Source organism: Idiotropiscis lumnitzeri, chromosome 2 (assembly GCF_059441095.1).
Source record: "Idiotropiscis lumnitzeri isolate Australia: NSW breed Sydney's pygmy pipehorse chromosome 2, RoL_Ilum_1.0, whole genome shotgun sequence".
Lineage (NCBI taxonomy): Eukaryota > Metazoa > Chordata > Actinopteri > Syngnathiformes > Syngnathidae > Idiotropiscis > Idiotropiscis lumnitzeri.
The window spans coordinates 35,319,168-35,346,963 of NC_142392.1; the positions used below are offsets into that span (position 1 = coordinate 35,319,168).

Here is a 27,796-nt window from a genome sequence, read left to right on the forward strand (position 1 = left end):
TCATGCGGCGATCTGGACCTCCCGGACGTCCGCCCGAATGGCCACGGCGGGACTTGCAGGTCTGGCCACCCGGACGGCCGCCTGAAGGGCCACGAAGGGACTCACTGGTCTGGCCCCCCGGACATCCGTCGAGCGCGGGCCGTGGTCCCCTCCCGCCCACCCTCGTTTTTGGACAATTTTTTTTTTTTTTTCTCCTTGTTGTTTTGGGAGGGGTACTGTCATGATCTGTGTCGGTCATGGCAGGGCTTTGTTGTCATTTTTCACGTCCCATGCCTTGTCCTTGTTTTTGTTTACCCCAGTCAGAGTAGGGGCGTTTCCCCTCAGCTCTCCGTTCCCACCAGCCACGCACCTGTTCCCCGTTAGCCCCGCACACCTGACTCCCATCTGCTCCCCTAATCAATGGACTACTTAACCACCCCGTGCCGACAGCTCCGCGTTGGTGCATTGCCCCATTTGCGGACAGCACTGCAATTGCTTTGCCCTTTTCTCATGACACCGTTACTCTTTGCTGTCATTCCTGATCATAGCTCGTAGTCACTTGTTATTGTCCCCGTTTCACAGTCTAGTTCAGTTCTGTCCTGTCGCGCCCTTGTTCGCCCTCATTGTTTTATTATTTTGTCCCTAGTACCTTGTTGCCTTTTGGTTTCGTTTTGTTGAATAAATTCCCTTTAAGTAACCCTAATCCCGGCTTCCTCGCATTTTGGGTCCACCCCCTCCTCGCCGACCGGCGAACCTAACAGAAATACTTGTAAACATATTTCACTTGAAGGATTCCTATTTTATCAATGACATTATGTTGCGATGGCCCCCAGTGGCCCCCATTAATATGTTAGGGTCCCACAACAGGTGTTCCATCAGACGCACACAATAGCCTGTGTGTGCTAACTTAAACTCGCTTCCAGAAACGTCTGTGACTCTGTCAGGAATTAAAACTGGCATCAGCCGCAACGTGCTTCCTTTTTAAATGCTCGTTTATCACAGTTGTGCTGCTAAAGGGAGGTTTACATCGTAGGACGTAATTTTGTGAAATGCCCCCATGGTCCGGTCCAAGTTGGGGTCGCACGCATTGCTCCGTGTGCGGCGGGTACAAGTCAAGGTAGTACGGTAGAAACAATATAAGACAAAGTCGCCGCCTGAGCTTTGACTTGACGAAACCAAATTTGTCTTTTTGTGTCCTGCAGACGTCAGACAAAATGATCTCTGTTCTGTGAAAGGGGAGCCAGATTTGACTCACATCAAAAAGGAGGAGGAGGAGGAGGAGGAGATCAACAAGTCACCAGTGAACGTTGTCCATATAAAGTCTGAAGATAAAAACAAGGATGAGAGTGAGGACAACAGAGGGGCGGAGCCTCCAAGCAGCAGCTCAAGTCATCACGTGACAACAGAAGGTGATGAAGACCACTGGGGGCCATCACAAGTACATAATGAGGACACATTATCAGACGCTCATGACAATGATGATACTAATGATGATGATGATGATGATGGGCAAGCCAAAGGTGAAAGGGCATGTCACACTGACTCATTCACTTCAAAGCTGTCTTTAAAAGGGCACAGAAAAACACACAGTGGTGAAAACCCTTTTTCCTGCTCGGTTTGTGGCAAAAGCTTCTCTCAAAAGTCTCATTTTGTAAGGCACACAAGAACGCACAGTGGAGAAAAACATTTTTCCAGCTCAGTTTGCGGAAAAGGTTTCTCTCAAAAGACAAGATTAATAGCACACAAAAGAATACACACTGGAGAAAAACCTTTTTCCTGCTCAGTTTGTGCCAAGAGTTTCTCTCGAAAGTCGCATTTACGAAGACACACAAGAACGCACAGTGGAGAAAAGCCATTCAGTTGCAGCGTTTGTGCTAAAAAATTCGCCACTAAACAGCATGCGAAGATTGATGAGAAAAGCAGCGATCCTTGAAGCATAAAAAAAAGAAAACAAAAAACTGAAGGAACTGACTCTTTGTGGTAATATGTAAATTTTGATTTTGAATAAAATATGATATATTGAATTTTGCAAAGCTTTTTTATTGACACTAAGCCAATGTGATCCGTGCCAGAAGAAGCAACGTGTCTGAGTGATGATTTTATTTTTGTGTGTTTCATCAAACATGTAAATAAAATTAATTGCCTTTGCCTGGAACAACATTTTTTATGCTTTTCAGTTGTCTTTTTAATCGTACCTAATGGAAAAAGTGTGAGAAGACACGGTGCTTGTGAAATCGGGCCTTCCACAATCATCAATAAAATTACTTGTTCCACTTGCTCAACTGGCCTTCATTACGCCGTGAAAAGGTGAAAAACTGAACTAGAAGTTGAACTATAAAAAGAACCAGAAAGAGAAATGCAAATAGTCTCAGTTTCTCTCAAAGGTTTTGGTATGTCAGGAGTTGGCAACTTGATGGCGACTGGAGTCAGCGCTGGTTTTCTCGCTGTGTTTGGCTGGCTCGTATATGTATGGTCCATTGAACATAACTCAAACTCTTCAAATATCCCCTCACATACATTTAATATTACACTTTCTGAATACATTTCTGACTGGCTAAATACACTTTCTAGGTTGAGCTCTATCAAGCGTTTGGGGTTTGTTGCTAAGCAGAATCTCACTTCGGAAAAATATACCAAATATTTTTTTTCATGCTTTATTATATTTTTTATACATTGGATTATTTATATATTGAAATAGGAAAATATTAAAATTTAAAATTGGAAACCACATACAGCCTTACTTCAATTAATAATCATAGAAACATTTTATAAATATTGAACTAATTGAGAAGAGTCCTGATTTTGAAATAAATATTGAATTATAAAAAATACTAAAAAAATAATTCAATAACCCGACCCTGGATGAGCGGCAGAAAATGGCTGGATGGATGGAATAATTTAAATTGCACACATATTCAAAAGAACAAATATGTTAAGAAATATTCAAGTGTGAAATAAAAAGGTTTAAATTAATATTGATATAATTTCATATTAAAATAATTGAATAAATATTGTATTATTACATAAGCAAGCTTAAATATACATTGAAATACATTTTTAAAAAGTCATGTATTTTTAAATGGCCTAATTTAGATCTGGAAAGTAATTCTCTTTATGAAACTATGAAGGGACTGGAGCTCACAGAAGTGACCAGTCTTGGTTCTGAAGTTCCGATGTAACCAGATACTGCCCTGAGAGAAAATAGGCCTGAGCATTGTTTATGGTGGGGGCAATTCTCTCGCCAGGTCAGTGACCTTCCAGGTTATGGAAGTAATTTAAGGTGGTCACGAGTAGACTGGTCGTATCAACGGGGAGACGCATCTGCTCTCCCTCTGGGGGACTTTTGGAGGGAAATCCCGAAGATTAGCGTGATGGGAATGCATATGTAACAAAGGAAAATTAGATATTCATATCCTATTTGGGCATTCCTTGTAAGAAGGTAATGTCTGAGAGGGGGCTCGCACGTGTGCGGAGCGCACACGCACACGTTTTTGGGGAGACTTCTTTTGACATCAGCATGTGACGAGAATCAAATCTTTCTTCTTTCTTTTGTTCTTTTTCATCACCAATCCAGCCTTGCTCGGCTGCCTCTCCGGAAGGCAGCAAGGACCCACACTTCAAAGACAAAATATACTACATATTGAAAGAAAAATAATACTCAAATATTGAAATAAGTATAGAATTGAATGAATTAACACCAAAAAAATATATACCTCCTGGAAAATAAAATTATTGTCAACATTTTTCTTTCTTGCACATTCTTAAGCAATCGTAAGTTTTTTACTTTTAATTTTTAAGTTACTTCAGTGCATTTCACACCTGTGCCTTCAGTGAAGTCCTACTTTGTCCTACTTGAATGAATCCGCATCAAAATAACATCATTTATGACACCACGGCTGGACAAATAATATCCAGAAACACACTTACGCACCACTAAGTGAGTGTTGGACGATATAGCTGCTCTTGAAAGGTCCGACTTGAAAATGTCCTTGCAAGTGTATCTGCAATTAAATCCACTGGACCTTTTCAAACTTGTCTTTATCTTCGGGTTCATCATAAACAAAGGTGTTTAATACCTCGATGGCCTCGTCTCCGGCATTGGTTCGCAAAAGGGCTATTTTTCTTTCGTCCGCTCTGTTACCGACTCCCTCGGCGGCAAGGTAGAGCAGGAATTGTTGCTTGAAAGCTCGCCAACTCGCGTCCACATTTCCCGTCATTTTCAGCGCTTCTGGTGGCCTTACGCAGTCCATCTCGCGTCAGTCCTTTTCTTGACCCGCGACCTGGTACCATGTAATGTTCTGTCTTCTATCTTAAGAAGTCACGCAGGTAACGTGATGCTGCAAGCTTGTGTCTCTTTATTTACTGACTTGCATTCTCGTCTATGTGCAGACACACTTGTTTGTCTGGTAACCAAACACACGTCAGGCAATACTGCCAACTAGTGACTAATGATATAACTGCTATCATTACAGTTACTGTTGGAGTTGGGTCGCCATGGAAATGAGAAGTAGTTTGTAAATCAACCTTTAAAAGCCAAACTTACGCCAATGCGTGTTCGGTTTTTGTACTCAAGAAGAAAAGGGTCAAATAAAGACTCAACAACTGATTAGAGTACCGATATTTAGTTTCTTCCATTTCTGGAGTTCAGGAAATAGTACAAAGACAGATATCTGGGTGGCTTTTTCTTAATCTCACGATAAACTGCACTCGGGCGAGCACAGTCGAAAAATGCGCACCATCTTTCAGCCCAGCTTCAGTTTTTATAGGAGTTTTTTAAGTCAAGGGTAATGTAGGTTGAATCGGTTGTCCTCGCTCCCTCCCACGGCACGGGTCCACGTCAAAGGGAAGGTCCTCCCCAGGTTAGTCATCGTCTGGATAGTTGATTCCCGTCTGGTCCCCAAGACTGGAACGCCAAGTCTGGCCTTCTCCGGCGGGCAGTCTCTCCGTCTCTCTCCCCGCTGGCATTCCTCTGGAATCTTGTCGGTGTGCATGTATATGCAGGTATACGTGTATGTGTCCGTGTATGTGCATGTGAATGTGCGTGTGTATGTGCACGTGTATGTTCAAGTGTGTATGTGCGTGTGCTCCGATCTCCAATTGTTATGTCTTTCGGAATGTGTTTTTTGCGATAGCGTCTGTGTGAGTCCTCCAGTGCAATGTGGAGAATGTGCTTTGTCGTCTTTGTCCATGAAGTGCTGTGAATGTGAGGGCAGCTCATGGAAATGCTATGTAGGCAAATTTGTTCTCACGACTGAGAATTTCAATAAAGTTCACACATTTAAACTAAGTACTATAAATTTAGCATATAAGAATAATATAATAAATCAGTAAACATCAGGCCTACAATCCCAGTCATTCTTGTGACCCGTGCTTCTAATTCAATTTGATAAATGCTTTTTGTTTCATCAATGTTTAAAATATTCAGTGAATATGAACCTGCTAACTTTAATAATCGACATTCTGTCCCGTATGTGTTTAAAATAATGCCAGTAATCGTAATACAATCCTTCAATCCCCGCCGAAAAAATATCTTACCATGAAAATGAAAACGCAACCTGTGGCCACAAAAAATGCATGCGGCAAGAAATATACTATGACCCCACCCCCTAGTGGGGTCGATCCCAATCAAAGTTATATTAGACAACAAAAAGTAACAAATTAACTAGTGCCGTCCCGCAATTAAAATTCTTAACTAAATAATTGCAACACTACCGTCATTAATTGCACTCAATCACCTTTTTAAACTTGTTTGTGAAGCTTGTATCAGTCACTTGAATAAGATATTGTAATTAACGTAGACCCACCAAATTTTATATCTATATCTATTTCAATTCCCAGACTGTTGTAAAAGCTTTCTTTGTATATAATCTAGACAGTGGCATCCTCACAGGCATTGCCCCCAGAAACAATTTTCCAACGTATACATTTAGTTTTGCCGATAATCACCACAATCCAGCAGTGTTGGTTCGCAATAATGTCCTTATGATATCCAGCTAATATGGCACAATGTTAGAATTTGGCTTTGCAAGATGGGCAAATTATTCCTGAATTCAAGAAAATGTAGTTCACTGAGTTCAAATATCTAGCTGTTTAGAGATTATAAATTATAAATTATAATAAATTATAAATTAAGCCCTGAGCTAACGCTCCAATTTTGACTGTTTTTTGGCAAATCTTTAAAGCAAGCCAAATGAAATAGCAACCATTTATGAGAATAAAAAATAAAATAAAAATCCCACAACTAGAATTACGCAGATACCAAATTAAACCATTTTTTACGGGAAGAATAGGTGCTCTCCAAGACGTAGACAGCTCCAAGAACCGCTGCAGTCTTCACCTCCTATTGTCTCCCGAAGGCCTCCCTCCACCTCCAGGCTGTGCCAACTCTGATTCTGTCAACTGGGCGAGGGTGTAGAGACAGTAAAAATATTGGGGGAGCTGTGGAGCAGAGCCCAAAATCAGTCGGGCCCCGTGTCCACAACCCCTCCGGCAGCGACGCACACAGAGCTACCTCTCCCGAGTGTCCCGTTTCGTGAAATTTTGAAATTAAGTCACGTTCCCAAAACCGAAGAATTTGTAGTGGGTGCTGAAGTATGATACCCTGTTAGTGACGCAGAGTATTCAACATTTGTAATAGACGTCTGAACCCAGCCAACCGCCTCGACACACCGCTTTACCATGGGGCCTAGATCTTTAGTATGAAGACGCGCATCAATAGTCAATGCGATTTGTGGCTTGGCGAAAGTAAACAATTCATACCATTTCTGCTGCTCAGGGACAAGGCACGCATGCGAGGCAACGCCGGTAGACATAACACATATATAATTCTAATGCAAGATGAACTCCTGACTAAATTTGGATGAATGCATTTTGATAAACCAAATCATGTGTGCGATCATATGTACAGTGTACAATGTACTGGGGCAATTGGTGAATGGGTGGAGGTTGGATCAGGAACAGGGCATACCCACCACGGGAGGATGGAGAACCAGGTTTCAGAGCTGCCCTCAGATGTTTCAGTTCAGCCAGTGGAATGGAGGAGAGCTCCGCGGCCCCCTGTCATGGAATGGGGTACCAGCGGGTTGGTGTCAATAGTGCGTTGGGAGTGGGTAACGGTGGCGCCCCCTGCGCTGGTGGAGCTCTGGGCGACAGGAATGGCACCGGACCAGAGGATGGCACATTCCAGAAAGTGGCTCGGTATGGACTGCTCATCACCCAGTGACCCCACACTCCGGTGCAAAAGCACACCCCACTCACAACCCCCGTCTATAACCACCCCTACCTCTGTGACCGCAATCCCGACCTCGTTGACCGGCCGGGTACGGACAGCCAGTCTGCTGTGGTGCCGCGTCACCCGAACCTTGCCTAGGAGCAGCAGAAGCGGAAGGCGCAGGTGCAAAGGGAGCTGCATGCATTAGCTGCCCCACCCCTTTTTTTTCATTTTTTTAATTTTATAATTTTTAGCCCTCTTGGCCACCTGAACCTGCAAGTACAACAATTTTTAGTAACGCTCCTTAATCCAATCCCACATTTTCATTTTCTGATGTCGTGCAAAATGATGTAAAAAAAAATTGTTCTCCTGAGACTCATTAGCATTTTTTCATTGATGGACTGTTTCACATGATGTCCGTAACCGGAAGGACACGCCCTAAGGACGGCCAACTGGAACAGCTGCGGAATGACGACATTAATGGATGGGTCACTGCGGGAAGTCTCACTCCATTCACGTTTCGCCCTGGCCACATAGACCAGGCCTGTCTCCTCCGCTCCCCACCTGAAAGATACAGCAACTTCGGCCCCAACAGGGCCAGAAATATCTGATGCACGGCACGGCCAATCTCACCTGAGGTGTCCCCATTCAGCCGGTGACCGTCATGCTGGTCTGTAGGTCTGGCCTCGGCCTCAAGTAAGGACAGTTCCTGACAAGTAAATTTTGTCCCGCATGTAACTCTGTAATCCCCTCTATGAAGAACCTACCCTTGCGTTAAGTGAGTATTTTTCATAAAAACAGCGCCACCACCCAAATTAACCTCAAGTATCACCGCTGTGGTGCCCTATATTATGGAAAAGTCTTAACAATACAACAAAATTCTGCTCTATCCTGGACTGGGTGTGTGTTATCTATTCGTGCACCCAATGTGAATATTAAAACTGCGGAGCACATGAGCAGGCTAAAGCAACAACTATATCTTAATCTGTTTTCATGGAACCTAACTTAGAATATCTTATATCTCCCTCCTTGTTGAGGAGAAACTCCGGGATGGGCGTGATGCGGCGCTATTTGAAGCGTTCTCCGACCTTCTGGTCACACCGGTCACATGTCACCTCAAACCTGTGGAGAGAACTGGAGGAGTGGCACTTGCCAGTGAGAAGGGGTAAATTACCTCCCTTCTGAAACGTTCAGTTTTGCATAAATTTTGTGTAATAACGTCAATCAATCATTCACTTGATGCTTGAATTTGATTAGTCCAATCTGTCTCCAATAACAATTTGAAAATCAGTACTTGGGAGTGCAATAGGGATCCAGGTTTATCAGACCTGTCCGCCCATTGCATCCAACGTGCTGTTAGGGCTTGCCGGTGCCCTCAATCAGGTTTCTTTCCTGAGGCCCGTCCCTTAAACATTCACTCAAACCACTTAGACATACAAACACTTTTTCTGTCACACTTTCATTCACCAAAAAGATACTTTCCAATTCCACACAGAGACCCCTCCCTCGGCGCTAATTTAGCCTCAATTTAGCCAGCATATGCCAAAGTTTACCACTGTGCGTTTGTGGATTTTCCCATTCAGTCTCCGTGAAATCGTTTCTTCTGTTCCTCCTGGACGTAGCTGACGATCCTGCTCCTGTGACGTCAAACAGCTCATAGATGCGGATGTTAGTCTGGTATTTCTGGAATGCTGTCTTGTCCCTTAAAAGTTGTCATGTCAGGGCTGGTGTCGCAAAGTCATAAAACATCTGTCGTCCACCTTTGTTACATTTGATACACATCAGTTAATAAATCAGCTGCCGAACTATTTAATCCAACTTTATACTTGGCAAACCTCTCATCAATTGCTAGTAAAGGATAATGTAAATGGCAGTCAATTTAAAACTGAACAAAGGTTAGACGGCTCGGAGCCACTTTTGTGATCCTGGCATGGAAGTCCATTGTTTCAGAGGGGTCTCGTTCACACCTCCTGTGGTGCAGCTGTGATCTAATCTTCCTGCATTCCTCTCCTGAATGTCTGGTCATTAGCATGGTCTAAACTTCAGTTACACTTAAAGGATTTCATACTTTTGACTATTAAAGGAATATAAGAGTTTGAGCTTAACATAGTTCATTAGATGTTGGTGCATCCAATGTATGAAAATGTGATATTGTAAAATGCTGAGAGTGTGACTGGTGGCGAGAAACTGGTTGCGGGGGTTGTGCAAGAATGGAATGTTTTAGAAACAGAAGGTGCTGAGCGAGACGAGATGACTCCAGGAAGGAGCGGCCATCGGGGGAATCGCACGCAGGAGGAGCCACGGGATTCGGCGGGAGGAGAAAGACCAATGAGAGCGAGCTAAAGTTAACTGCAATACACATAGCCAATAGAATCATGCCAGGATGCCTTTGTCTGTGCCATTTTGCATGTTGTATAGTATGAATCAGGACTGGGCAACTCGGGGGTAGAACACATTCGCTGGTGGTATGAGAGGTGTAGAGCTGTATTGAGAGGGACCCAAACTCAAGTTGTAGATTTGTGTGTTAGGAATAAATCCACTCGTGTGTGAAAATGCCGGCTTCCTGATACCTTTCTATTGCAGAACGAGCGCGCATATTGTTGGATGTGTGAGAGTTGGGTAAGGTCGCAAATTGGAGTCAGATTACTTATTTGAGTTTACATTGGGTTAAAGTTAAATTCTAACATTGATATAAAGATAAATTCCAACAATTTATGGTGACCCTGACGTGATGCATGAGAGGTAATAGAAGTCTGGGACTTCAAAGAGAGTCTGGGACTCTAAGAAAAGAAGAGAAGCCTGGGGCTTCAAGAGCCTGGGGCTCAAAGGAAGCCTGGGGCTTCAGGAAAAACCACAAGAGTCTGGGACTCGGGCCTGGGGCCCACGTCCACACCAGGTGACGACCTGATAAAGATTAAAGGATAAAGGAGCCACACTTCTGACCGGCCTTCCTCTTGGGCCCACAGTGACATAAGGTAAGCAGATCCTTTTCAAATTCTGCATATTGGCAACGCTAAATTATAAGAGGAAGGCGGAGTGGAACGGCGTTAAAATGTATAAATAAATAAGTGTAAAAGTGTGGACGATAGTAGTGTAAAATCTGGGATTTACCTACTAGAATAGTTTGGAACTATTCGTGGTTAAGATACGGTATAAAATCTGGGATTTACGTATCGGGACACGGTTTAAAATCTGGGATTTACGTGTCTGTGTGGAAGCTGTGTGAATGTGAAGGCTAAAATTGTTCTGCGTAAGAAGTGGTTGGGACACACACGAGTGGATTTCAAGATGGCGAAGGAGAGTAAGTGTGATAGTGGTCTCGGGTGTGGCACGGAGATTAAGGATAAATTCATAAAAATGAAACATAAAAAAAGAGAAGAAAAACATGAAGTAGGGATGAAATAAGAAAAGAGAAAGAAAGAAAGCTAGAGAAAAGAGAAGAAATTGTGTCAGTGTAGAGATTGGAAGTTCAATAAGAAAAGAGAAAGGAACAATTAATGTTCCATTGAAAGGAGGATGATTAAACAGGCAGTATTGAAGAAGGTGTGACTTGAACAAATGAAAAGGATAAGAATTAGGGTCTGCTGTAAGGAGGAATTGAAGAAATAAATATTTTATGTTTCATACTTTAGTTGATGGTCTTTCTATTAAGGTAACTGTAATTAGTAACTGGAATGAAATGCACAGATGGAAATGACACAAAGAAAAAAGATTGGTGTTAAGAAATCATAATTGAATGAAGCTTTTGAGAGCATGAGAAAACTTTGCAAGAGCATAGGTGGTTCCTGACTTTGTAGTTTGTGATTTGATACCTTGATTGTTTGAGTGGCTTTGGTAAGGCTACAGTGAATTTGGAAAATTAAAGGAAAAAAAATAAGAGTGAGAAAGATTTTACAGAAGGCAATGAGTATAGGTGTAATCGTAAAATCATGAGTGTGCTCTAACAAAGAGTTAACAGCTCTTTGAAGTTAGATGCTCGTTCCCAAGTAGGGGGAGGAAGTCAGAGAAAGAGGATGAAGTGATTGAAAAAGCGGAAGAAAAGACGGAATGTCTGAGAGGCATTCATCCACAGTTGCCAGACTCGCAACAGTATGTGTTTGAGCCGCCGCCCGATCCGACGGCGCCATTAATGGGGGGGGAGCAGAATGGTTTGAGATGCAAAAGATAACGATTCACAGATGACACCAGCGACCATACAATTGATCGAACAGGCTGTGAATAATGAGAGAGAGGGTGCAAGGAGAACAGCAGGGGAGTGTGGAGACGCCCGTGCTGGCCCCGGGGGGGGGAAGCACCAGCAGGAACATGTAAACATTTCAGACACAAGAGGAAAAACAGGCATCAATGGCAGTCGTTAACTGATTGAAAAGGAAGATATGCCTTTTGGTGCTCTCGAAAGAAGGTCACAGTCTTTTTGTTTCAGAGGTGTGTCTCGGCACCCCCCTCGATGTTGCTGACGATCTAATCTTCAGGCATCTGCCTCTACTTGAGGTGTTCTAATGTGGTCGAGCATGGGTCGCACTGTGGAGCAGTTTTTTTTTACAGTGCTAGTGTAGTATGGTACGGGATAAAATATATGTATTCAACCTAACAATAAATACAAATTAGCAGGGAATTAGAACACAAGTTAAACACTGAAACATGCAGGGGATGCCTGAGGAACAGCAGGGCGGCGACAATCTTATTAAAATTTAAATTTTAAGCAAAGGGATTATGGTTTTGGGATAAGTTTTAAGTGAAGTATTCTATGAACATGTTGAAAGAAAATCTTTGGAAAGGGGAATATCTAGCCATTGGAGATTGGTTTACCAAATTTAAAGTTGGACTAAATAGTTTTGTAGATGATTTATTAACTGATGTGTATTAAATGTGACAAAGGTGGAAGACAGATGTTTTTGTTTGACTGTACGACGCGAACGCTGACATGACAATTTTAGAGGATATGACATCATTCCATAAATACCAGACTGCTAACATTCGCATCTATGAGCTGTTTGATGTCACAGGTGCAGTTTCGTCAGCTGCGTCCAGGAGAGGAGAAACAACTTCACGGGGAGTGAATGGGAAAATCCAGAGACCCACAGTTGTGAATTTTGGCATACGCTGGCTAAATTAAGGCAAAATTATGGATCTGCCAGCACAAATCTCAGTGAAATCAAGGCGGACGCGCCAAGGGAGGGGTCTCTGTGTGGAATTGGAAAGTATCGTTTGGTGAATGACAGTGTGAAAGAAAAGTGTTTGTATGCATATGTGGTTTGAGTGAATGTTGTAGGGACGGGCCTCAGGACAGAAAATTGTTTGAGGTCACCGGCAAGCCCTTACAGTACTTAGGATGCGATGGGTGGACAGGCCTGATCAACCTGAATCCCTATTGCACTCCCGAGTATTGATTTTGAAATTGTTTTTGGAGATAGATTGGAGTAATTAAATTCAGGCATCAAGTGAATGATTGATTGACGTTATTACACAAAATTTATGCAAAACTGAAAGTTTTGGAAGGAAGATAATTTACCCCTTCTCATTCTCACTGGCAAGTGCCACTCGTCCAGTTCTGTCCACAGGTTTGAGGTGACATGTGACCAGTGTGACCAGAAGGCCAGAGACTGCTTCAAATAGCGCCTCACCACTACCATCCCAGAGGTTCTCCTCAACAAGGAGGGAGATATAAGACATATTCACATTGGATGCGCGACTAGATAACACACACCCAGTCCAGGATAGGGCAAAATTTTCTTGGATTGTTTAGACTTTTCCATATAATACAGCACCACAGCAGTGATACTTGAAGTTAATGTCGAATTAGTGGCACTGTTTTTATGGAAAATTACTCACTTAACGCAAGGGTAAGTTGTTGTAGAGGAGATATTTCAGACAAAAATGACCCTGAAGTGGTCTCAAGCACGTGTCTCATGTTGGATGTATGAATGTTATTCTGATATTTTCATTGTAACGTAGTTCATTGTATTTATGACTGAGACATTGTAAAACACTGTTTGGAAGAACTTATAGAATACCTCAAATTTAAGAACATATGGGAAATAGAGGTTGAAGCAACTTTAGTTGACCATATGTGAAAAGTGTTAGGAAAACAAAAGACAGGCGCATATTTAGAGTGACAAGGATCTTTCTGTCTCCCAGCAGGGGCACAAAATGGGTGAAACCAGGATACTGGGTGCTTGTAGGAAGTTTGAAGATAAGACATTTGTAATTACCCAAGGGGGAAGGAGGCGTTAGTAACAGCTCTCACAGCTGTAAAGATAGCAGAAAGGTCAACATTGGTTTATTCGACATGTTGTAAAGAGGTCACACGTTGTAAAGAGGTCACGTTGGTTGAAATCTCCTACAAAGGAGACACCAGACTAAGAGGTTTATACAGAGTTACAGGCGGGACAAAATTTATTTAAGAGGAACTGTCCTCACTTGAGGCCGAGGCCAGATCTGCTGACCAGCATGATGGTCACCAGCTAAATGGGGACACCTCAGGTGAGATTGGCTGTGCCGTGCATCAGATATTTCTGGCCCGTTGGGGTCGATGTTGCTGTGTCTTTCAGGTGGGGAAAAGGGAGACAGGCCTGGTCTATGTGGCCAGGGCGAGACATGAATGGAGTGAGACTTCCGGCAGTGACCCATCCAATAATGTCGACATTATTACACAGCTGTTCCAGTTGGCCGTCCACAAGGGCGTGCACCTTCCAGTGGCAGACATCAGGCGAAATAGTCCATGAATGAAATAATGCTAATCGGCCTAGTAGAACACATTTTGTACCTAACTTTGCACGACATCAGAAAAGGAATATATGGGATTGGATTAAGGAGCGCGACCAAAATTGTTGTACTTGCAGGTTTAGAAGGCCAAGGGAGATAAGAAAAAAGGAGGCAGCTGCTCCTTCCACTTCTGCTGCTTCTGGGCAAGGTTCGGGTGACGCAGCGCCACAGCAGACTGGCTGCTGTCCATAGCAGGCCAGTCAACGAGGTTGGGATTGCAGTAAAAGAGGTATGGGTGATTACAGACGGGGGTTGTGAGTGGGGTGTGCTCTTGCTGCGGGGTGTGGGGTCACTGGGTGATGAGCTGTCCATGCCGAGCCACTTTCTGGAATGTGCCATCCTCCGGTGCCATATCTGTCACAAAGAGCTCCACCAGCGCAGGGGGCGCCACCGTTACCCACTCCCAACGCACTTGACACAAACCCGCTCGTACCCCATTCCATGACAGGGGGCAGCGGAGCTTCAGCATTCGAGGACTAGCAGGTCCTAGCAGTCCGGGGACGGTGGATGGACAAGTTTTCGATGGTGCTGGATATTGGGGCGAGCTATGAGCTCCTTCCGCAACCCCCACTGAGCCATGTGGACTCTCAAGAGTGCCTGAGTCACTGCCATTGACTGAACGAACACTGGAATTCGAGTGGCATTCCCGGATGGGACTGAACTTGACTCTGCACATCCGTCGGAGGGAGCATATGTCGTGCTCTCTTCCTTCCCAGTGGCTATACTGAACTGGAACATTTGAGGGCAGCTCTGAAACCTGGTTCCCATCCTCCCGCGGTGGGTATGCCCCGTTCTTGCTCTGGTCTGAGTGGTTTAGCAACCGCCACCCTTTCAATTCGCCAATTGACATATCACATTGTACATGTGATCACAAACATGATTTGGTTTATCAAAAATGCACTCATCCAAATTTAGTCATGAGTGCATCTTGCGTTAGAATTATATATTTGTTATGTCTACTGGCGTTGCCTCGCACGCGTGCCTTGTCCCTGTGCAGCGGAAATGGTATGAATTGTTTACTTTCGCCGAGCCACAAATCGCATTGAATATTGATGAGCGTCATCATACTAGAGATCTAGACCCCATAGTTGTTGCACAATCGGGAGATCATATATCAGCACCGACTACAAATTCTTTGGTTTTGGGAACATTACTAAATTTCAAAATTTCCAGGGAAGGGTCGCTCGGAAATGGTAGTTCTGTGTGTGTCTCTGCTAGAGGTGTTGTGGACCCAGGGCCCGACTGATTTGGGGCTCGGCTCCACAGCTCCGCGATTGTTTTTACTGTCTCTACCCCCTCCCCCAGTTGACAGAATCAGTGTGGGCACAGCCTGTAGGTGGATTGAGCCAATCATGAGACAATAGGAGGTGAAGACTGCAGCGGTCTTGGAGCTGTCTATGTCTTGTAGAGCACCTTTTCTTCCCATAAAAAAAAAAAAAAAAAGAAAAAATAGAGGTTTAATTCGGTATCTGCGTTATTATAGTTTTGGGATTTTTTATTTTAAGCATAAATGGTTACTATTTCATTTGTGTTGCTTTAAAATTTGTCAATTAACAGTCAAAATTGGAGCGTGAGCTCGAGGCTTAATTTGTAATCTCGGAACACAGTTAGATATTTGAACTCAGTGAACTCAGCATCACTGGAGTCGGACATCACTCCGTACATCAACCTCCGGGTGCTTTCCCGGAGGTGGACTCATTCTCGCTGATAAGGACAGTTTAGAGTTCTGGCTAGTACCTGACGCGCCATCCAATTGGGAACTACAGGACAAAAGTGGTACCATAGCTCACAGTTGCGCCCGGCCCCAGTATTTGTGCCCGCCATGGTTGAGCTTAGAGGTTGACCGCCCGGACGGGCAGGTCAAGAGAGGGAATGTGTAGATGGCATGAATTGGATCAAAGTCAGACACTTTCGAGTCTGAACAAAGACGATGACGATGCAAATGTTTAACTTATTGACTATTTTACCTGCTGGCGTGTGCTTTGTGTGGACGATGTTTGCGTTTGAACATAGGATGCGGGATGACAGAAGTGATGGAGCGAAAGGAGCATGTAATGGAATGGTATGGTATGGAGCAGAGCGAGATGATGGTAAGACGCTGACACAGACACAACAACTACTGCTAAATCTGAAATGTAAACAACCGACACAGGTGAACACTTGGGTACAATTTTAATTGGACACACCCATGGAATGATGTGGGAATAAAAAAGAAAGAGCCTATTTTTGACACCCAAGTTGCAAAACAAAAGTTCACCTGCCTAAAAGTTAAATGGGACTGGTCCTGGGATTGGAAATCTCCAGGAGTCATGGTGTAATGAAAATGTGTCTTTGCCAGTAGGAATCCCTCTCGCTCGTGATGATGTTTGGCTGTGGTGTGGAGAGAAAGTGCTGTACGATAGGCTTCCCACCAATGCCTCAGGTAAGTGCGCCCTGGTAACGCTGATCATGCCAGTTAGTGTGACAGCCTTAGATCTGGCCAAAATGGAGTGGGAAGGTGTTGGACAATGGGGAAGAATCCCCTTCCTTAACAGGAAGAGAAGGGACATGCAAGAATGGTTGAATGCAGGAGATCCCACGTATATAGATGCAATTGGAGTTCCAAGAGGGATCCCTGACGAGTATAAATTGGTGGATCAAATTGCGGCAGGATGGGAGAGCCTTTTCCTGTTCGTTACAGTAAACAAAAATGTGGACCGGATTAATTATGTCCACTATAATGTCCAACGATTGGCGAATTTTACCACCTCAGCACTCCAGGCAGTGCATGAGCAATTGGCTGCCACGTCTCTTATGGCATTCCAGAACAGAATAAGCTTAGATATGTTGTCAGCCGAAAGAGGAGGGGTGTGTGGTATTTTGGGGATCAGTGTTGTACTCTGATTCCCAACAATACATCTCCTGACGGTCGCCTTACCAAGGCATTGGAGGGTCTGCGCACGCTAAGTAACAAAATGAAGGAGCACTCAGGTGTGGACACCAGTTGGTATTCTGACTGGTTCAACATCTTTGGTAAATATAAAAGCCTGATTGCATCAGTACTGATTTCTATCGCTGTGTTTGCCGCTATTATGGTGTTATGCGGATGTTGCTGTATTCCATGTATCAGATCATTAACTGTTAAGACAATAGAACGCACGTTGGGGCCACTCCCTCCTGGGGGTCAGTACATGATGATCCCTCAAAAGGACCCCCAGGAGGCGGAGGTAGCGTGGCCCTCCGGGAGTCCAGGATGTGAGTATGGAAAGATGGCCTCGGGGACCTGAGGCCATAAGGAGGGAAGGAAATTTTCTACTGATTCTTATTCTTTTACTAATTGTTTGATGTGTTTTAGTTTTATGGCAAGTGATGTCGAGCTCGTGTGCAGCAATGAAACAAGGTGTTCTAGTGATGACCTCAGATGTCTGAGGTCATGAGAGGGATTAAAGGATAATGTAAATGGCAGTCAATTTAAAACTGAACAAAGGTTAGACGGCTCGGAGCCACTTTTGTGATCCTGGCATGGAAGTCCATTGTTTCAGAGGGGTCTCGTTCACACCTCCTGTGGTGCAGCTGTGATCTAATCTTCCTGCATTCCTCTCCTGAATGTCTGGTCATTAGCATGGTCTAAACTTCAGTTACACTTAAAGGATTTCATACTTTTGACTATTAAAGGAATATAAGAGTTTGAGCTTAACATAGTTCATTAGATGTTGGTGCATCCAATGTATGAAAATGTGATATTGTAAAATGCTGAGAGTGTGACTGGTGGCGAGAAACTGGTTGCGGGGGTTGTGCAAGAATGGAATGTTTTAGAAACAGAAGGTGCTGAGCGAGACGAGATGACTCCAGGAAGGAGCGGCCATCGGGGGAATCGCACGCAGGAGGAGCCACGGGATTCGGCGGGAGGAGAAAGACCAATGAGAGCGAGCTAAAGTTAACTGCAATACACATAGCCAATAGAATCATGCCAGGATGCCTTTGTCTGTGCCATTTTGCATGTTGTATAGTATGAATCAGGACTGGGCAACTCGGGGGTAGAACACATTCGCTGGTGGTATGAGAGGTGTAGAGCTGTATTGAGAGGGACCCAAACTCAAGTTGTAGATTTGTGTGTTAGGAATAAATCCACTCGTGTGTGAAAATGCCGGCTTCCTGATACCTTTCTATTGCAGAACGAGCGCGCATATTGTTGGATGTGTGAGAGTTGGGTAAGGTCGCAAATTGGAGTCAGATTACTTATTTGAGTTTACATTGGGTTAAAGTTAAATTCTAACATTGATATAAAGATAAATTCCAACACTAGACATCTCCTGTTCTAAAGATTTTCTTTAAACATGATCATAAAATGTTTCAATTAAAACCTAATCCTTTTGTGTCATGGTCCGTTTTGTCCTGTCATGTTTTTGTTTTGTGTTTGCCCAGCTGGAGTGGGGGCGTTTCCTTCCAGCACTTGTTCCTGTTCATGGCGTCATGGCTGGAAAGACGCGCCCACCAGCCACGCACCTGTCACTCGTCAAGTCATTGATTACTGCACTATTTAAACACTCCACGCTGACTACTCAGCGTCGGAATATTCATCTTGCTCATGTCCCAAGTTGTGAATTCTAGACACCTTGTTATTGCATTCCGTGTACCTTGTTCCCGTTCATTGTTTGTGTTTCCGTTTTCATTTATTGATCTTCTCGGTTGAGCTCAATTGGTTTTCCTTGCCCTTCTGCGGTAAGCGATTTTTGTTCATTTTGTTCCTTGCCTTTTGCAAGCCTTTTTCGTTCCCGTCGTTATTCCCCTGGTGTCAGTTTTTCCACCAGCGTCTTTCGTGGCACTTTGTCGGTATTGCGTATGATTATATATCTTATATATATTGTCCGCACCCCAGCCACGCCTCCCCATCTCCAACCCTCACAAACATCTTCCGTCCATCGGCCACTCGACCCCCATCTTTCCAACCTCATATCTGCAACTCCCCCTGCTCATCCAACTGCTCCCACCACTTTCCCCACCAATCTCTCCCCACACTCTTCACCCTGCTTGCTTTGACTTTTTTCTTTCAATTTCCTAATCAACTCAGAGTTCCCAATGGTCACATTTTGTACATCCGCAAGACACATGCTCAATGAAGCCTTTGTGTTTCGGTTTCATATACTTTTTATCTCAAGTAATTTCATCGCCAATCCTCTCCTTAATTGCTAATCATCCCCTGAAATTTTTATACCAATCATAATTTTACACTCCCACCATTTCCCCATTTTTAATCAACTACGACTCAAGCAGTGTGTAACTCTCATCGGAGCAAGGTCCATCCTATCACAGATTTTTCCATGTTTTGGATTCTCCTCTCTGTACTACCAAAATATCCACAACTTCATTATTTATCCACTCCAACCAATCAGGCAGTTTTATCTTATCACCGTTAGGTTTCCCCCTGTTCTGCTTCAGGGTTGCATTCACTCACACGATCGCTTGAACTTTCACACGATATATTGTATGCACCACACATTACTTTAAGCATGTTTTGTTGTGAGTGTGGGACGCAAACCCCACTCTCTCCTTTTTATCATCACTCACCAGACATTAACACTCTACTTTCTCTTACACCCCCTAACATTAAACCAATTGAGCATCATAGGACATAGACGCGGGAATTATAAACATGAGACACAACAACCCAGTTGAACGCAGCACAGCAAGGGCCACAAATTGCCACGGGACACACACAACGTATAGCCAGTTAGACAATTACACAACAACGTCACAATTAACACACAGACAACAGCACAAACACAGAACAGAGCAAGTGAACCACATTGGAACACCCCGAAAGCAAGAAACTGCCAACAATATTGGAAAACCTTAAAATCTATTCTATATTCCAGCAACCGGAAGGAGGTTTTCTTTGTCAAGGGTCATGTAGGTTAAATCGGTCGTCCTTGCTCCTTCCCACGTTCCACGTCCAAGGCTGACCTTCTCAGGCAGGCGGCAGTCTCTCCGTCTCTCCTTCTCCTGTAATCTCGTCAGTGTACAGATTGTGTGGTGTATGTTTTCCCAGATCAGATTATGTTTTTGGGGTGTTCTTGATCGCATCCCTGTGACGTCCTCCCCGGCCCAACTTGATATGTTTGTATCTTCTATGGCCTATGTGGAGAATGTGTTTTATCGTATTTGTCCATGAAGTGCTATCTGGTTTGTCATCAGTTTGACCTGAGCAGACTGAATCTCTTTCTTCTGAATGAAAGTGTGGGTCATGAAAATACTATGTGTGCAAATTTGAGGTCTTACATTTAAACAAAGAAATAGAAATTTAGCATATGAGAATAATATAATGAATCAGTAAACACCATGACTACAATCCCATTCAATCTCATCTATGCACTGCACTTCTACATTCATTTGATAAATGCTTTTTGTTTAATCAATGTTTAACATATTCAGTAAATATGAACCTGCTAAATTAAATAATTGACCTTCTGTCCCGTAAGTGTTTAAAATAATGCCAGCAATCGTAATACAATCCCTCACTATTAATTACATAACACCTACAATAAAGCATAACTTTAACTCTATTGATGAAAGTAAAGTTTAATTTAGGCTATTAAGTAACTCAGTGTTGGGCCTTCAAGGCCTTCTCTGCTGGCCAAACATAATCAATAATGAAAAATAAAAATCATAATCGGCGCATTGGTGTCATATTATAGCTGAGCGTTGTATTTTGAGGTGAGAGTTTTGAATCCAATCAGAATTCCGCTCGCTCGTGTTGCCGGGCAGGTTTCACAATCCGAGGAGCGTGCATTATGCGTTCCGAGGCCTTAAGATGCAATTGTGCGGGCATCTCTTCTGTCAAAGTCAATGAGCTTTCATATTTGTTAGACGGTTGCGATAGCCAATCAGATCACGAGTTGGTTACAGTGAGCCTTCTCGCTGACCTTACGCTGAGGGTGATGAACGCGTTTTGTGATTGGATACTCACTCGGGAGGGGGCGGCGCGATGCTGAATCAACACACCGAAAGTCGTAATTGGCGGCCGTTCGAAAATCTGAAATATATTCTTGCTTTTTTTAAACCACAATGGCCAAAGGAGGGAAAAGCATGGATTTAATTTCAGATCCACTTGCAAGGACATTTTCAAGTCGGACCTTTCAAGAGAAGCTATATCGTCCAACACTTATTCAGTGGTGCGTAAGTGTGTTTCTGGATATTATTTGTCCAGCTGTGGTGTCATAAATGATGGTATTTTAATGGGGATTCATTCAAGTAGGACGAAGTAGGATTTCTTTGAAGGCACAGGTGTGAAATGCACTGAAGTAACTTAAAAAGTAAAAGTAAAAAAAATAAAAAATTACGACTGTTTAAGAATGTGCAAGAAAGAAAAATGTTGACAAATGTTGATAAATAATGATATTTTCCAGGAGGTATTTATTTCTTTGTTGTTTATTCATTCAATTCTATACTTATTTCAATATTTGAGTATTATTTTTCTTTCAATATGTAGTATATTTTGTCTTTGAAGTGTGGGTCCTTGCTGCCTTCCGGAGAGGCAGCCGAGCAAGGCTGGATTGGTGATGGAAAAGAACAAAATAAAGAAGAAAGATTTTATTCTCGTCACATGCTGATGTCAAAAGAAGTCTCCCCAAAAACGTGTGAGCCCCCTCTCAGACATTCCCTTCTTATACGGAATGCCCAAATAGGACATGAATATCTAATTTTCCTTTGTTGCATATGCATTTCCATCTCGCTAATCTTCGGGATTTCCCTCCAAAAGTCCCCCAGAGGGAGAGCAGATGCGTCTCCCCGTTGATACGACCAGTCTACTCGTGACCACCTTAAATTACTCTCATACCCTGGAAGGTCACTGACCAGGCGAGAGAATTGCCCCCACCATAAACAATGCTCAGGCCTATTTTCTCTCAGGGCAGTATCTGGTTACATCGGAACTTCAGAACCAAGACTGGTCACTTCTGTGAGCTCCAGTCCCTTCATAGTTTCATAAAGAGAATTACTTCCCATATCTATATTAGGCCATTTAAAAATACAAGACTTTTTTTTTTCATTTATTTCAATTTATATTTAAGCTTGTATATGTAATAATACAATATTTATTAAATTATTTTAATATGTAAAATTATCAACAATTTAAACCTTTTTATTTCACACTTGAATATTTCTTAACATATTTGTTCATTTGAATTTGGATGCAATTTAAATTATTCCATCCATCCAGCCATTTTCTGCCGCTCATCCAGGGTCGGGTTATTGAATTAATTTTTTTAGTATTTTTTACAATTCAAAATTTATTTCAAGATCAGGACTCTTCTCAATGAGTTCAATATTTCTAAAATGTTTCTATATTTGTTATTAATTGAATTAAGTCTGTATGTGGTTTCCAATTTTAATATTTCCCTATTTCATTATATATCTAATCCAATGTATAAAAAATATAATATAGCATGAAAAAAAATATTTAGTATATTTGACAAAATGATACGTTTTTTCCGAAGTAAGATTCTGCTTAGCAACAAGCCCCAAACGCTTGATAGAGCTCAACCTAGAAAGTGGTTTTAGCTCGTCAGAAATGTATTCAGAAAGCGAAATATTAAATATATCTGAGGGGATATTTGAAGAGTTTGAATTTTGTTCAATGGACCATACATATACGAGCCAGCCAAACACAGCGAGAAAACCAGCGCTGACTCCAGTCGCCATCAAGTTGCCAACTCCTGACATTCCAAAACCTTTGAGAGAAACTGAGACGATTTGCGTTTCTCGGTCTGGTTTTTTTTATCGTTCAACTTCTAGTTCAGTTTTTCACCTTTTCACACAGCGTAATGAAGGCCAGTTGAGCAAGTGGAACAAGTGATTTTATTGATAATTGTGGAAGGCACCGATTTCATAAGCACCGCTTCTTCTCACACCTTTTCCATTAGGTACGATTAAAAAGACAACTGAAAAGCATAATGTTAAAAAATGTTATTCCAGGCAAAGGCAATTAATTTTATTTACATGTTTTATGTAAACACAAAAATAAATCATCACTCAGACACAATGGTTATTCTGGCACGGAACACATTGGCTTAATGTCAATAAAAGAGCTTTGCAAAATTACATTTTTCAAAATCACATTTACATCTTACCACAAAGAGTCAGTTCCTTCAGTTTTTTTTTTGTCCATTTTTTAAGCTCCAAGGATTGCTGCAATTCTCGCCAGCACAATTGTGTCTCTCAGCACCCGTTTTAGAAAAGAATTTTTGAGCACAAACGCTGCAACTGAATGGCTTGTCTCCACTGTGCGTTCTTGTGTGGTATCGTAAATGTGACTTTTCAGAGAAGCATTTCCCACAAACTGAGCAGGAAAAAGGTTTTTCACCACTGTGTGTTCTTGTGTGACTTGTTAAATATGATTTTAGAGAAAAGCTTTTACCACAAACCAAACAGGAAAATGGTTTTTCTCCAGTGTGTGATCTTGTGTGATTTATTAAATCAGACTTTCGAGAGCAACTCTTGCCACAAACTGAGCAGGAAAAAGGGTGTTCTCCACTGTGATTTCTTGTGTGTTCTGTTAAACTTGCCTTTCGAGAGAAGCATTTTCCACAAACTGAGCATGAAAAAGGGTTTTCTCCAGTGTGTAATCGAGTATGTGTTTTTAAATTCCACTTAAAAGAAAAGCTTTTGCCACAAACTGAGCAAGAAAAATGGTTTCCTCCAGTGTGTGTTCTTGAGTGAATTATTAAATGAGACCTTCGAGAGAAACTCTTGCCACAAACTGAGCAGGAAAAAGGTTTTTCTCCACTGTGTGTTCTTGCGTGGCTTGTTAAATGTGTCTTTTGAGAGAAGCTTTTTCCACAAACTGAGCATGAAAAAGGTTTTTCTCCAGTGTGTGTTCTTGTGTGATTTGTTAAAAATGACTTTACATTAAAGCTTTTGCCACAAACTGAGCAGGAAAAAGGTTTTTCTCCACTGTGCTTTCTTGCGTGGCTTGTTAAATGCGACTTTTGAGAGAAGCTTTTTCCACAAACTGAGCATGAAAAAGGTTTTTCTCCAGTGTGTGTTCTTGTGTGACTTGTTAAACTTGAATTTTGAGAGAAGCATTTTCCACAAACTGAGCAGGAAAAAGATTTTTCAACACTGTGTCTTCTTGTGTGGATTTTTAATTGAAACTTTTGAGAGAAACTCTTGCCACAAACTGAGCAGGAAAAAGGTTTTTCTCCATTGTGCGTTCCTGTGTGCCTTACTAAATGAGACTTCCGAGAGAAGCTTTTGCCACAAACCGAGCAGGAAAAAGGTTTTTCACCACTGTGTGTTTTTCTGTGCCCTTTTAAAGACAGCTTTGAAGTGAATGAGTCAGTGTGACATGCCCTTTCACCTTTGGCTAGCCCATCATCATCATCATCATCATCATCATCATTAGTATCATCATCATCGTCATGAGCGTCTGATAATGTGTCCTCATTATGTGCTTGTGATGGCCCCCAGTGGTCTTCATCACCTTCTGTTGTCATGTGATGACTTGAGCTGCTGCTTGCAGGCTCCGCCCCTCTGTTGTCCTGACTCTCATCCTTGTTTTCATCTTCAGTCTTAAAAGGGACAACGTTCACTGGTGACTTGTTGATCTCCTCCTCCTCTTCCTCCTTTTTGATGTGAGTCAAGTCTGGCTCCTCTTTCACAGAACAGAGATCATTTTGTCTGACGTCTGCAGGACACAAAAAGACAAATTTGGTTTGGTCAAGTCAAAGCTCAGGCGGCGACTTTGTCTTATATTGTTTCTACCATGCTACCTTGACTTGTGCCCGCCGCACACGGAGCAATGCGTGCGACCCCATCTTGGACCGGACCATGGGGGCATTTCACAAAATTACGTCCTACGATGTAAACCTCCCTTTAGCAGCATAACTGTGATAAACGAGCATTTAAAAAGGAAGCACGTTGCGGCCGATGCCCGATTTCATTCCTGACATAGTCACAGACGTTTCTGGAAGCGAGCTGAAGTTAGCACACACAGGCTATCGTGTGCGTCTGATGGAACACCTTTTGCTGGACCCTAACTTATTGATGGGGGCCATCGCAGCATAATGTCATGGATAAAATAGGAATCCTTCAAGTAAAATATGTTTTCAAGTATTTCATTTTGCATTTATAGATAGTTTCATCGTGGGTACTTTTTGCTTCCATTATAATCTGGATCCCTAAAAGAATTAAAGGGGCCCTGGAATCAGAGTCGCTATTTATTGTATGATTTACGTTTGTTTTTTTTTACCCAAAATGATATTTATCCTGCGAGTAAGTTCAGACATTACCCTTTTTATTTTTATAAAATTTCTGTTTTGAAATAAATTTTAAAACAAAATTACGTTTGAAGAGTAAAGGTTCTTACGCATAAGCATTAAGCATATATATATATATATATATATATATATATATGTATACACATATATATATATATATATATATATATATATATATATATATATATATATATATATACACACACACACACACACTTTTTTTTTATTGAAGGTGCAACGCTACTACACGGATTTTCAGTTTTCGCGGGTGGTCTCGGTCCCCATAAACCGCGATAACTGGGGGTTCACTGTATTTCGATTGCTGGCATTATTTTAAACACTTACGGGACCGAAGGTCAATTATTTAATTTAGCAGGTTCATATTTACTGAATATGTTCAACATTGATTGTTAAAGATGTGCTCTCAAAGTCCTTACTTTGTTACGTATGTTTATTACTTTGTCACATGCATGCTTATGATGTGCCGCCCCTTTCATCCCTTTTATCCTTTGTAGCCTCAGAATAAAATCACTTCTTCCACACTGTCAGACGAGACAGGTTGTGTGCAGTTATTCCTCTGTCAATACAGAAATTCTGGTTTGCTGATCCTGAAAATAGTTGGACGCGATACTACTGCTGCGTAGTACCACTCTGCCAACATTGATTAAACAAAAAGCATTTTTCAAATGTATGTAGAAGTGCAGTGCATAGATGAGATTGAATGGGATTGTAGTCATGGTGTTTACTGATTCATTATATTATTCTCATATGCTAAATTTCTATTTCTTTGTTTAAATGTAAGACCTCAAATTTGCACACATAGTATTTTCATGACCCACACTTTCATTCAGAAGAAAGAGATTCAGTCTGCTCAGGTCAAACTGATGACAAACCAGATAGCACTTCATGGACAAATACGATAAAACACATTCTCCACATAGGCCATAGAAGATACAAACATATCAAGTTGGGCAGGGGAGGACGTCACAGGGACGCGATCAGGAACACCAAAAACACAACAATTTGATCTGGGAAAACATACACCACACAATCTGTACACTGACGAGATTACAGGGGAATGTGAGCAGGAGAGACCGAGAGACTGCCACCTGCCTGAGAAGGTCAGCCTTGGACGTGGAACGTGGGAAGGAGCAAGGACGACCGATTCAACCTACATGACCCTTGACATAGAAAACCTCCTATAAAATGTGAGGCTGGGCTGAGATCAGCGCGCCATTTTTCGATTGTACTCGTCCGAGTACAGTTTCTCGTCAGATTAAGAAAAAGCCGCCCAGATATCTGTATTTGTACTATTTCCTGAACTCCAGAAATCAAAGAAACTAAAATATCGGAACTCTAATCAGTTGTTGTTGAGTCTTGATTTGGCCCTTTTCTTCTTGAGTACAAAAAACGAACACGCATTGGAGTAAGTTTGGCTTTGAAGATTCATTTACTAAATGTTTCTCATTTTCTCAGTGGCTCAACTCCAACAGTGGATATAAAAATACACTTCATCTGTCAGCATAGTTTTGAAACTTGATGACATGACAAACTTAATTTCTTTAGCAACATATAAAAACCGGAATATGTAAAATTTTAAATAATCAGTTCAAATTTTAAACCGGGAAAAAAAACACGGAGTTTACCCCCCACTATTGGTTATTCTAAAACGTGTACAAACCTGCTTTGTGTAGCACAACACGGGGGTGGTTGCAAATTTCCTCCAGCAGTTGAAGATGTTGCTCGTTCTCTTCTTTTATTCCAGAAAGTTCCCCTTTGTACTTGGGTGTCATTCCTGCACTCATTTTCAAACGCCAATCTCAACAAATCCGCACTTGATCTGTGCTTGGCGATAACTTGTGTGCTTCTCTTTGTTCGACGAGATGAAAGAAAGATGGCATCGTTTTTCAAAGTCGCACTGAAAGGATTTCCTTCGAGAAAACCGCAGTCTGTTCGACACTAAAGCGGAAGAGCAGGACACACCCCGCTGTGATATGATTGGCTGCTGGCTTTGTGGAGCACTGTCACCAACTCACCGACAGATGTCACCATTTGCGATGCAAATCATTGTTATCTTCTTCTCAACATTGGAAAAACGTACGATTTGAACCGTATGCACATGAAGAAACATTTTAGTTCCCAAATATGAACTTGAGAGATGTATTGAATTTTACTTTTGTTGCTGGTTTTGTTTTCACATCTGATGTGGTCTATTGTATTGTTTGGGACTGACGGTGCTGTGCATGAGACAGGTTCATCTGGGCTGCAGCTGATCCTTGATTACGGCCTGCAGCTGATCCTGATTACGGGGATGGTATATATTGGGGAGGCACTGTTACTTTAGGTTGATGTGTAAGCAGAGACAAATAAAGCCACCGACAAGCCTGCAGTTGTTCGCCCGTCTACTTTGTTCCGTTGAAGAACACGACATCTGACACCATGTTGTTGGTTGGATAGTGTTGGAGCAGTTTTCTTTTGAGTAATGCAGTATGGCAACACCACCACTAGGGCAATTGATGACGTCAGCGCCAGTTGCGCTCATCCATCAATAACGAATGCAGGGGTTTTTTGGGCTCCTAAGATGGCG

General features: G+C 42.3%; 1 protein-coding gene across 1 annotated transcript; it reads right to left on the reverse strand.

The window, feature by feature from the left end:
• On the reverse strand, positions 1 to 27,467 carry LOC148342409 (uncharacterized). The gene is made up of 3 exons (XM_088288169.1): positions 27,443 to 27,467; positions 23,188 to 24,239; positions 1 to 81 (listed from the first exon to the last, which is right to left on the reverse strand). The coding sequence occupies exons 1-3, from the start codon at positions 27,465 to 27,467 to the stop codon at positions 1 to 3; spliced, it is 1,158 nt and encodes a 385-aa protein (XP_088144295.1).
• Positions 27,468 to 27,796: the final 329 nt, after the last annotated feature.